General features: G+C 26.5%; 1 protein-coding gene across 1 annotated transcript; it reads right to left on the bottom strand.

Annotated features, from left to right (window-relative positions):
- Positions 1-268: 268 nt before the first annotated feature.
- LOC139425486 (uncharacterized) lies at positions 269-10,244 on the bottom strand. Its single transcript, XM_071180493.1, has 8 exons — positions 10,071-10,244; positions 5,268-5,319; positions 4,727-4,813; positions 4,487-4,570; positions 4,054-4,134; positions 3,162-3,245; positions 2,014-2,124; positions 269-1,180 (listed from the first exon to the last, which is right to left on the bottom strand). Exons 1-8 carry the CDS (start codon positions 10,117-10,119, stop codon positions 1,021-1,023), a joined length of 708 nt encoding a protein of 235 aa, XP_071036594.1. The 5' UTR covers positions 10,120-10,244; the 3' UTR covers positions 269-1,020.
- Positions 10,245-13,834: the final 3,590 nt, after the last annotated feature.

Raw genomic sequence — 13,834 nt, 5'->3', positions numbered from 1 at the left:
ATCAGCTACGAAATCTTTTCTCTCCGAATACGAAATCATTGTTTATAAGCAAACGCGAGGCAAAAAGTATAACAGGAATTAGCTAAGCGATATATATAACCTGCGGTGGCAATTTCTGGTGTTACCGAGTAATTGAAAAAGTCCCCAAGGTTAAAAAAATCTTTTTGACTTATTATATTATTTTAGTACACACAATAGTAACATACATTTTTAATAAAAATAAATTTCAGTAATTCAGAATATTAAGAGGAATAAAAAATAACACAGCTTTAAACAAGTTCCATTTATTGTACTTATCATTAATTTTACATGCATATTATGTTTGCAGTTTTAATAAATAAAGAACTTGCAATCAGAGATGGTAAAATTCTATTGCATTCAGTTGGTAGTGTTGTAGAATTTCGAAGTCATCCAGTTTTGTAAGGACGATTTTGGAAAAATCACTTTTGTCATTTACATTCGGGGGATGTCGTCGAATTTAATATTTAAAGTATCCAAAAAAAAATCGTCCGTCTTTAGAGTCTCACATTCGGAAAATGTCCAAACATTTGGGAGCCTCTCAATTTCGAAATGCATACTTTTGGAATCACAAAATCGGGAGTTGTCCGTCTTTAATCGGTTAATAACTAGCTTTAGACTCACATAGACCGGAAAAATCACACTATCGTGCAATGTTTGTTTTGAGAGACACATATGCAGGTGAAGTCATTCTCTTTCACAGTCACTCCATCGGGAAATATCTAAGATTTTGAGTTACACACTCAGGTAATGTCACAGTCGGGAATTGTCACAGTCGGGGAATGTCACAGTCGGGAAATGTCACATTCGGGAAAAGTTACAGTCGTGAAAGTCACAGTCGGGAAAATTCACAATCAGAAAAAGCCACATTCAGTAATTGCATGCTTTCAGAGTCACAAAGTCAGGAAATGGTTGCACTTTTGGAATCACAAGTTTGGGAAATATCGTCTAGTTCGGTAGTCCTAATTCGGGGAATGTCTAGTTTTGGGTTCACTCAGTTTTTTAATATTTCCGCATGAAACACCCTGTAAATAGGCGTCTCACCATGTAACGGAAACTTTTCCTGTCTTTCTCTCTGGCCATTTCTCTTTTTTTAGCAAAATCTGGGTTTTTGTCCAATTTTTCTTCCAGAATTTTGGTAAAATGAGAAACATCACCACATCTGTAAGAAAAAAATCCATTTATTGCTAAACAATCTGCAAGAAAATTATTAATGTACTTAAATTTACATAAAACTTTATTTATTTTGTTTATTAATCATGCAAGTTAAAGAATTGCAACTGCTAAAAAAGAATTTTATTAATAATTGCGCTAAATAATAAGCTTGACGAGGAATTTGTAGAAAGAATGTTACATTATCTCTTATTATAACAAAATCCAAAGTTTTTTTAAATCTAATCTTAACCTTATTCTTAATTATTGAAATATCTTATTATTATCATAAATTTTTTTTTAATATTACAATCACAGTAGATTTGATTTTATTACTCAAAATCAAAGAATCTAACGAATTGGAAAAATATACACAATAATATATACAATTAAATACAAAGTAATTGAAAATAAGAAAATTTATTTATGAACTACAGCTGCGTACCTTGATGTTTCATTTTTGCAGAGAAGCGAAAAATGTCACAATTTACAATTAAGCATACTTATACATTGATGTTTCAAATTTTAAATACACTAATTAATTAGTCCCGATAATACTTGAAATTGCTTTGAAAAGCGTACTTTCTCTGAACTAACTGAAATTTTTAATAAATTTAATAAAAAAAATTTCTCTAAGCTTTTGCTCGTATTGCTGGTTTATAATACTTAAAAACATATTTAATTACAATTTCATATTTCTTCAGTTTAAAAAGATGACGTAGAATTAAATAAATAAGGTATAAAATATTCTTTTAAATCGTATAGAAACGCATATTTGTGATTTAAATTCACATTAAAAGAAATGCACTTATTTAAATATGATCGATAGCAATTATTATATACCTCTTTAATCCAACCACAATATCCAGTGATTCCTTCATTTTATTGGCCTTGGCCAGTATTTTTCTCTCCCTCGAATCAATCTCGAAGTGCCATTTTCCACTTCTGTCACTACTAAAATTAAAGCAGTAAATTGATAAAATTAATTTATTAGTAAAATTTAGGTACTTTAAGCTAAAAAGAGAACAAATAAAAACTTGAACACATTATTGACTTTTGATTTATAGATCATATTTCCATGAAGGCAAAGAGCTGTGTGACTTTTCTCAAATATGCTATTATCATAATAATATACCTGAATGTGCAGGCATTAATTATAAGGTTATGAAACCAGATCTGGAAATGTTTGTTTACATGCATTTCTTGTGACTTAATAGGAACCTTTATATTCATAAGAGGGAATGTTGTAATTTTAGTCAGTTTATTCAAAAGTTTATTCTATGCAGAATATTATTCTTTGCAATAAATTATTATTTTTTAAAAACACAAGTGGTTAAAAATTTGGGATTTTTTTTTTTTGAAAAAAATATTTTAATGAAATTTTATATATGAAATGCTAAAAGACAAAACACAAAAATTGAAAGAATTAATTGAATTGGCTCTTGCAAAATAAATATTTAAAAATATGGACTTTTTCAGATAACAAATTTTGCAAGAAGTAGAACTAGCTTTAAGGTGTAAAAGCTTTCAACAGTTATTTTGATCACAGCAAAATTGGTCTATTGAGACCATGCTTCCTAGATTGTGGTTACTATCCCGAGTTTGGATAATAATATAGGTAAATTTATGAAACATTATTATCTAAAAAATATATTTACATTAAACGGAATTGCACTCAATAAACAAAATAAAATTTTGCATTTATGGACAGTAAGAAGGAGTTACACATAACTGTGCAAGTGCAGAAAATTGGATTTTAAATTGTGGATTAATATACTTCTACTATTTAACTAAAATCTCGTGAAAATGAAAGAGGAAAATATCCATTCTATTTGAAGATGAATGAAATAAAATGTAGGTTATTTGTTTCTGGAAGAAAATAATTTAAAGAATTCGAATAAAATAAAATTTTAATTACGGTAAATTTAAATCTGGTTTATTAACTAATTGAAGACTCATTTTACGTAAGTTTATAACATGTATTTAATTACCCATCCGTAGCAACAATCTCTTTATCAAGAATCATTTGTGACTCTTTGGGCTCAATATCAGCCGGCAATTCTTCAATTTTTTCGCTAAAAATAAAAAAAGAAATTAGTGCATGGAGTAATTACCTCAACATTAACAAATGCCTTCCCTGTTAAAATGAGTTTCTCAAATTTGTGAAAAAATATGATAGAATCTCCAAAAAATATATAATTGAAATTCAAACCTCTACGCATAGTGACGTGTTCAAATGAACAGTTATGAGAACTCATCTTCATTTGTAAATAAACACTGGGATTAAGTAGAAAAGTAAAACTAAATATAGTAGATTTAAAGAAAATTTTTACTCGTAAAATAATTTTAGAATGGAGGAAAGTGCAATAAACTATTATCAAATTAAATTTTTCTTCGATTATTTAATCTTTATAAACTAATAAAGTTTGAATTTTGTCACATTTGATGATGATTTTACATTTTGTCACGATGCATCAAAATCAGTAGGCACATTGAGCATGCCATTATACCCAATATTTTAAATGCGTAAGTTTTACAATTCGACTATATTTATTTCGGAGTAATTTTGAGAAAATCTTTTTTACAATATTTGCTTGAAATATTTACTTATCAAAAAGTAAAATTATTAATGTTTTTAAACTATTTTCATACCTTGTACGTTTATGCTTCATATTAATTTTTCGTGATTCATCAAAGTCTGAACAGAGCATATTCATTTAGTTTGCACTTTTGAAATAAATTTTAAATATATATTTTTTCATTAATTTTACTACATAAGTTTACCCGCAAAAAAGTAGAATATGTTCTAAAAATTACAAAGTTAAAAATTAAAATTTTGTTTGAAATACTTAATCTTAGTAATATTAAAACTATTTTACCTACCTATTCAATATAGCAATATTTTCATCGGATGAAGATGACTCATTTAGCTCCATTTCAGCACTCATCTCAACCATGTCATCACTAAAGATAAGAAATAAAATTACCGTTTTATATAGTTAACAAGTAAAGCTTAACATATGCTTAACATGTAGCATAATGTCATGTCTTTTATTAATAAGAATTAAATCATATTTATGAATTTTGTACTATTTATTTTAAATCATTAAGCTCTGATAATCAAAAATATTTCTATATGTATTTCTTAAGAAGAATTTTACACAATTATTTTATGAAGATTCCACGATGAAAATTAGCATTCAAAAGTAGCAACGTAAATACTATTCAATATATGATATAGAAAATCAATAAATATTTAAAATCTCACTGAAGGCAATTAATACAATAATAATAAAATAAAAGCTAAATAGGTTACCTATCCAAATTTTCAACATCTTCTTCATCAGTTGTAGATGACTCAGAATGCTCTATTTCAGCACTCAATTCTTCCATGTCATCGCTAAAGGTAAAAAACTAAATTATCACATTATATTGTTGCTTCAATTTCGAGACATGATTTCGTTTAACACATTTAATAGTAAAAATGCTTAATATATTTATAAATTTTAAAGTACAAATATTATGATCTCTTAAAGATAATAACTCTATATAGTACCTATCACTAGCTTCATCCTCTTCCTCACCAGAAGACAAGTTTGTCTCCTCACTCACTACTTCACTCACAACCTCCAGCATTTCGTAGCTGAAAAAAGAATGAAAATAATGTATTTATGGATTAGATATTTATAGACGGAATATTTAATTATCTCAAGATGGTCATCTTTCATCAGTTTCTTGCTCAACTCATATTAAAACCATTATAAAGAATATTTTAATGCAAAGTAATATTAAGGAATTAAATTGTGTTGAAAACAACTCTTAATGTATTTTTCATTCTCATATTAACATTTTACATCGATATTCACGTTTGATATTTTCTTTCCATGTTGTATGATCCAAGTACAAAATCCAGTTTAATATTTTTCCCATATAATTGTATTTAATCTATATTATTTAAACAAGACAGTTTCCTTGCACTTTTTATAAAGGAATATTTTCTTTATATATTTTTCTTTTTCATTTATTTATTTGCTCTTAAAAATTTCCATTTTTCTATTAAAAGATACACTATTTGTCAATCTAAATCTAATACTTACCCATCTGTTTCAGATGAACTACTGCTGGTTTCCTCTGCAAGAAATCCAGGCGCTAAAAATAGATTATTAAATAAATTTCAACTAAGCTTATTTTTGACTAAATTCAAATTTGGGTAACAAAAATGTTTTATGATTATTAAACACATATTAACGAGATAATCAATCAGAAAATGAATAATTATAACTAAATTTTCAAACACAAATGTAATAATAGTAACTGAATAACCTAGCTCATTTTTAAAAAAAAAACTGTTTAATATAGTTTTTAACTTTTTATATACTTCAGTATAGTTCGAATGAAACACTTAACAACATAGTGATTTTTTCTAATTTTTTTCAAAAGTGAAGTATACTTTTCATGATAGCACATACAACGTTTTCTCTATGAATATCATATTGATGAAATTAATTTTGTTTTAAAACTTCGTTTCAAAACAAATAAAAATGTCTATTTTAGCTGATAAAATTGAAGGTTATAAAGAATTTTATAACTTTGTTTTTCATTAAATAAATCATAATATGTTTTCTTCGTAAGTCAAATAACATTGTTTCTGTTCCGAAAAATTCCAAATAAAATTACGGTGAGAAGTATTGGCATTTACGGTGCATTATCCCTAAAACACACGTTACCGTAAAATATTATGCCGAACTTTTTACTGCAATATTGATTTAATTTGAATGATTCAGTGATTTACTTTAATAATTACTGTAAAATTCTTTTGTTCTGGTTAAAATGAATTTCATGACAAATAGTATCCTCACTCATTTTCCACGCCCAAACGCGCCCAAATTGACGGAACTTTTTACAGTAATTTGATTCCGAATGATTTACAGTGTAGTGCAACTTGGTGCTGCAACCATTAAGACCTTTATGAAAATAAATTAACAAATTAAATTCCAAGGAAGGAAAATATGTTTCAGCTCTAAAATATTATTTTCATTCTTCACAATATAAAATAATTTTTAAGAAATTTATTTCAAATTTTGGAACGTTGAAAGATAATAATATATTTGTATTTGTACTAATAATAGCAGTTAGTTGATATTTTTCTTATCTATTTCTATTTGAAGTTTTTCATTTCATTTTATTACTTCCGTTTGCAATTTTTGGAAGAATTTTGATACTTTAATTCAATTCAGTTTCAAAGATTTTTGAACAAGATTAAATTAAAACTATTTTTTTTAAATAAATCTATAAATTACAAAAATTAATGAATGTCTCAGACAAAATAATATAGACATCTAATAATGTATATCACCACTTCCTGCTTAGTTCCAAAAGTTTTAGAATGAGTCTACTCAAGATTTGGTCATATTTCGAAATTTTTCCTTTACTTAAAATCTATAAAATTAATAGTTTTCATAATTACGAAATGGCCTTGGATTCCTTTTCAACTCCTTTTGCCAATAATTAAGCACAGCAAAACGAAATAATTCACTCATTTTCTCAAATTATAAGTCACTCGCCAAAAAAGACGTTATTCACTTATAAAAGTTCAAATAAGAATGAGGATTTAATATTTTCTGTTATATTGTTGGAGTTATTAACAATTGTCTTTTTTGGCAACAATGTTTAAGAAGAACCATTAAAACAATGTACAAAGGTGCAAACTTTTATTTAACTCTCTTAAGTATTGTTGTAAATTTTTTAATTTTTAATTGTTCAAAAGTTTCTTAAAGCAAACAACAACAATTACTAAAAGGTTTGAAACTGCAATTCAATAGCTTGTGAGAATTCGAGCGAAATTATGTGATTATTATGAAAATGACATTGAATTGATTAATTTTTACCTAAATTGTAGCTGATATGTATTGACAAAAAGCTGAAATTTTTAATATCAAGCAAATCAGAATTACTCGCTTCTTATATGAGGATTTTTAACTTTTTATGATGAGAAAAAAACTATCGCGAAAATAAATGCAAAATGATTTCTAATGTATAACAAAATTGTCGAAAAAAAAACCCAGATGTATGGCAAAATTATTTCTGTTAAAAAATTAAAAAAACAAAAAAAACAAACAGATTTTTTGATGATAAACCCTAAAATGTAAGGTGCTTAAATCATTTTTTTATTGTTTTGGGTAACAATTTATTGAAATTTCTAAACTTTAAATTATAGTTCTCATTGCTCAAACATTTAGAAAAAATACAAAGCTGAAAAGTAAATTTAACAGAAGTCCCGCAGTGGACTGATAGTTAAGACACGGTTCCCAGTAGATCACCGAAGTCAAGCATCACTGGCTGCTGTCAGTGTGCGGGTGGGTGACCACTCGGGGATGTTTCCCAGACCGTCGCCAATAACCCATTGTGCAGCTCTAGAGCGACGTAAATGAACAACAACAGTAAATTTAACAGAAAAATATGTCTCACCCCTTATACTTATGTAAAGATTTTTATTTCTTGACCCATGGTCTACTATTCCTAAACTACCCTATTTAGTTTATAATATTTTTGAAACAATAAATTAAAAATGACTTTAAAGACAATAAACGAAAACTTGAAATAAACGAGAACTTTTAAACGAAAACTTGAGTGCAAAATTCATGGCTGATATTTATGATGAATGCCTGCTTAATGTTTTATTGAAACCGTAATTAATAATAAGTTATTTAGTTTTAACTTAATTTACGCAGTTTTACTTTTCAAGACTATTTTAACAATATGGTTTTGCATAAGCTGTTTTGAAGCAAGTTAATGTAAATAAAACAACGACTTAACCGCAATGACTTCTTATTGTGACTAGTGAGATAAAAATTTTAGCTCATTAATTGCAATTATGCTACTCAATTCGGAGGTTTTTTTTAATGTCATTAAAAACAACATCATGCAACTAGGTAGAATTAGCTAGTGTTGCACTAAAAAATACAATGCTTGGTGTTCGTATTTCAATTACTGTTTAACCAATATTTCGGCTCCATGTGAGTTAAACGTGAGTATTATTTTAACCATACTCAACAATATTGATTCATTCTATTAAAGAGCAGAAGAGAGAGTTATGAATAAAACCAAACTACGCCGAAAAGTTGAATAGAGCAACTACATTACGGTTTTAACCCATTAAGGCCCAAATTATTTCTACTTAATATATTTCAATGAATCTTTCAAATCTATATTATTATGACCTAATAAAAGTTTAAAACTTAAAATTTAAGCATATTTTGTACTTACTTAAAAATTACAGCCCGTCCTCATTTGAGGACACTGGGCATTCCAGTGAGAAAATAATCTCTCTTGGATATGCATGCAGACATAATGGTTAGTTCTTATTATAAATGTCTATTTAATTTTTTGGTATAGAATAGGTTTAAATTTTATCACTCCTTAAGACTAAATATTATTTTACACTTTGGTTACACACCGTGGGGATTTATATTCTTTTTCAAACTTCAAACTCATTTATGTATGCAGTGATAAAAGTAATTAATTTCAAGCAGTCGGAAATTCACACTTCTTGAATTTTTTAGTAAAAAGGTAGTATATCTATAACTTTTCTAGAATGATATATTCTACGCAAGTAAATTATTACCTTGGTGTAGGTGGAATTCTTTTATTCGAAGAGGTTTTCGAATCTTAGCTACCCGGAAAAATTCCTAACCTTCCCTTAATTATGAATACATGGGATTTTCAAATTTGACTATTATGTGTTTTGGGGCACTTTCGACGCATTTTTGTATAATTTTGAAAAACCCTTTTTTCACAGCGCAGATGAAAAAAAGCATCTTGAATCAATTAATGCTCAAACTCAATGTTATTTAGGAATTTGGAAGAGATATAATTTAGAATTTTTGCAACTTTCCTCTACGTTGGTAACTATTAGCTGGATTCCAGATGAAACTAGGAAAAAGTCACAAAGTTTTGTGCACAAATCATAGCCTCATTTTAATAAAAAGCTAGTTTTTCTAAAAACAATAATATTTTTTTTAAAAATCTTGAAATATATATTTTATTTTACACTGTCTGAAATGTTTAAGCACAAGCAAGAAATTATGATTTTTAAAAGCTGCAATTGAATGTTAATAAAAAGGTATTTGATTATGATGTAGCTAAAAATCGAAAGCAAATAATTTACAGAAAAATATTTATTGTATCATGACATTGATTAATAAAATAGCAGGAAATAATTGGTTATCTCAGACTTAAGCGCCAGGCCAAAAGTGACACTATTTAGCAGTCTTAAAAGCCTACTTGGATATTGATCTCCTATTATTTATAATACCATAGAATATACATTTTTCCTATTTTATTAATTAGCATATACAAAACACGGGTTTATTTTCATAAATTAGATGAAAAATATCGACAAAATATAAGGTCATAATCAGGGAAATAAAGCTATTAATTCCTTTCCAATTGGTAAAAAATTTAGATTTTTATCTCAATTGGAAATAAAAATTAAACTTAATTTTCTTTTATCTCCACATTGAACTGAAGATATTCCAAAAATTTGAGGAAATCTTTTTTTTTGTTATCAGTTTCTTTTTAGAACTTTTATTCCAAAAACTAAAAAAAAAAACATAATTTCGAGAAATGAAAAAAATTGCAATAGATATCATGTCAGATTTTTTTTCGTGTCATATTTGTATTTGGGGCTTCATGGATTACTTTATGTTCACCGAACTCATTTTTTCTATATTCTAAGTTTTAAAATGCCAATGAATAAGAACATAAAGAAGCTTTTGTCGCAGTAAAGTGTCTTCTAGAAACGAATGTTTACTCCAAGTATGGTTAAGAATTCAATGTTCCAGAAAATCGAATTTTTCGTGCGCTTCAAAACGATCGAATATATTGAGAGAAGAGCGAACCTGCATGTCCTGTCAGATGACCAACTTCTATTTCTGCATTTCTTTTCATAAACCTTCTAAATGTCGTCAGCGGTATTACATATTATCGTTTGTCGACTCTATCTTTAGATAACTGGTGAAATTATAGCGGCCGTAACTGCAACCGCTTCGATAGTTGTTCCTCGCTCTGACTGCAGACGATAAGGGGATGAAATCATTCGTCAAGGGGTAATGTTGTGATAACGTCAGTAAGCTAACCCTCGTATACCGGATTCAGAGGAAGAGAAATAAAATCAGCCGATATCATCTGAAGAAGTCCAGTAATATCCGGGGGTAAGCATGGAAAATGCCCGGCAATTAAGTTAAGTACTGCGGGGACGTATATCCAATTCTTAAGAAATATATATATTACGAAAATTATAAAAAGAACGTTGAAGTTATGAATTAGGTATTATTTCTTTTCTTAATAAAAATATTATCAACTAATGTATAATGTAAATTCTTATGTTACAGTAAAATCAATTTTTTAGTAATGAGCAATTAAGCTGAGTAATACGGGGTCTGATATCGTATTTATCATAAATGTAACTTACTGAAATTATAAAAAAAATTATGAAGTTAATGAATTATTTATTATTTCTCATGTTATGAGATAGAATAGAATAAATAGTTTAGGTATTCAAAGATGAATTCTTATAAATGAATCACCAAATTTTAATTAGTTTTATTTTCATTCTCTAGAAGGTGAAACTCTAGGAGGTAATGCTGTGATTACTTCAGAAAAGAAACAGAGAGAAAAGTTGAGACAATTGAAGAGAATTAAAAAATTGAGAAAATTTTTTTTGGGAAAGCTGACCGATATCACCTAAAAAAGCCAGTAATATCTGGGAGTAAGTAATGAAAATTTAGTACTACATGGTTTGACATTTAATTCATAATAAAAGTTATATCTTAAAAAAAATTATATCTTAAAAATATTATAAAAAGCAAAAATTTTTAGTTAATAAACTTATAATTATTTCAAATGTTATGTCACTGAATGAATTAAATTGATGTATTAAGAAGTAAAATTGCACTAATAAATCACAGAATTTTAAATAGTTTCATTTTTGAAACTATTGTATATTTAGCAAACTCTTAAATAACTTTTGATCTAATGATCAACTTTTCACGAACTCGCACGTAATCTTAACGGTTTGAAGACCTTACTTTAAATATACTAATTAATTAGTGCATAATACCAAAATCAAACACTAAAACGTACTTTATCTGAATAAAGCTGCCTTTTTTTGACAGATTTGGATTTTTGACTTCCCCAGTTTCTTAAAGGAGTCGTAAACTGGAAAACATAGCTCCGATAGTTTAAGCATTAAAGCGGTTGATAGTTTAAATCTCTTAATGCTAATTCCATTTCGTACTTATTTCGATATATCTCAAACAATTTTTAAACGAAACTTCTTTATTATTGAAAAAAAAATATTGTAATTATACAATCCATTTATGTAAGGATACTTGTATAATAAATAATTTGTAACGATTAATTTATTTTAATCAATCAAAATCTAAAATTTTAGATATTTAAGGGATATATAAGGGATTTTATATCATTTTAAAGTGCTCAATTTCGAATGACAAAATTTACAATTTGATTGAAATCGGTGGAATAGTTTCTGTGCTATCAAGTTTTAAAAACCGTATTTTTTTTAAAAATAATTCTCGAGAATTATTCGTACGAGTAAAGAAAAATGAACCAAAACTGAACAAATTCCTATTCTCGAAGACTAAATATTATTTAATTAAGAACTATATTTAAATATTGAATTTTATTCGAAAATATTTCATAAATTTTTACAAAAGTGCACTTTACAATTGTGTGTAGTTAAATAGCCAATATCAAATCATATTTTACAGATTATAGCTATATAACTTTTAGAATCAAAAGTATAAATCTGTCGAATAAAGCTATATTTTTTGTGTGTTTGATTTCATACTTCAAACATAGTCTGTGTGAATTATTTAACATATTTAATATTATGCTCCTCAAACTATTATGAATTCCGATCAAAAGATATCTAGTTGGTAATTCAAGAAATTTTGTTTCATTACCAAGCATTTAACTTTTATATGCTTCCAATAAATTAGCATATAATATTGCTGTTATGGAATTAAGATAAATATGAATTTTTTAGCCAATAATAATAATGTCATTAATTAAAAATTCAAAGTTTAATTAACTTAATTTCATTAAATAAATGCTTTGAATTCAATCTTAGATATTCATGTTCCTAATAACAGGTACTTGATGTTAAATATTTGATAAAGATCTATTCACATTTTCAAATATACCTGAAAATATTTGCACAATTCATTTTTTTTCCTTAAGTACCAATTTACTTTATTACTTTATCGGTAATATATTTCTAAAAGATTAAAAGCAAATTTATTTAGTTGTCCCAGAGATTAAAGCTAACTTATATATTGTTAGAGAGAAATTGACATCTGGGAGTATTTTAACCTACCAGAATTTAAAAACGAATTTTTTTTAATAAAAAAATACTTAATTGATTTGGGATTTAGAGTGCGTAAAATATTTTACAATATTTAATTACACTTTCTGGTACACTTTCTATTACATTATATTTGAGAAAATGTCATCTAAAAACCTTTATTTGAACTTAAAGTTATTTCTGAGAAAATATCTCTGAAAAAATATCAATTCCAAACATTTACTAACTAATTACTGCTGTTTGAAATTGGAAAATCAGGAAAAAATTAAACAGAAATTTTAAACAAACTTTTGAAGTTCCGTTTGAAATAGAAAAAAAATAAAATATCATAAAAAATAATGCTACGTTGGATACTTTGGCTTCAAAAATTTAAATTACGCGAATGGTATTTATTTTTATTACCTACTTTTTAAAGCCTGTTAAAATTTATTAAAATAAAATTGTCAATAGCATTGGACGGATTCAAAAATGTGTAGAAAAATTCACTTGTATTGATATAGTTTTCTAGAAATAAATAAATAAATAGATAAAATCTAGAAGTTGATAAATAAATAGATAAAGTCTAGAAGTAGATAAATAAATAGATAAAGTCTAGAAATAGATAAAGTTTAAATGTTAGATGAATGCACCTTTTTAAAAACGTAGCAAATTTATAGGGATTTCTATTAAAACTGCATTGCGATCTTAAAATATTACACATACTTATTTGTTGTCTCCATTTATTGAATTAATTACTTAAAATGTAAAATATATTTTTAAGGACATTATTATTAAAGTCTATTCATATTTTCCAATACGTAATATAATATTATAATCAAAAATGTCATTTGAGTGATGATAATTTTTTGCATATTTTTAAATGAATACAACTATGCAAAGTAATCACGCTTAGTGTAAAACTAATTAAGTTATGAAATATATTACAAATAGTAAAATTTAATGTTAATGCATCAAACACCTTTTGTTAGATAGCTCTAGACGTAAAAACAAATAATTAATTCAGGTAAAATTGTAGAACAGATAATAATTTTCAATAAATTGTTTTGTTAGCAGCTCTAATTTGGAGACTACTTAATATATTTTGAAACAATTACGCCATTAAAACTTCGCGAAAAGAACATTTTTACGCAATTTAAATTAGTTAACAAAGTAATTTTTCAGCTAGTTAACTAATTTTACTTATTAACTAACCAATTAAGCGATTATAATTAATTTGCTTTTCATGTATTTTGAAGATTTTGCTTTAAAATTAAATTAGGAAATTATTTAAATTGAATT

This window comes from Parasteatoda tepidariorum, chromosome 1 (assembly GCF_982258835.1).
Source record: "Parasteatoda tepidariorum strain Cologne lab strain chromosome 1, Ptep-v5.0, whole genome shotgun sequence".
NCBI classification, from domain to species: domain Eukaryota; kingdom Metazoa; phylum Arthropoda; class Arachnida; order Araneae; family Theridiidae; genus Parasteatoda; species Parasteatoda tepidariorum.
Note: the sequence above shows the minus strand (reverse complement) of the source record. Positions and strands in the feature narration are given on the sequence as shown.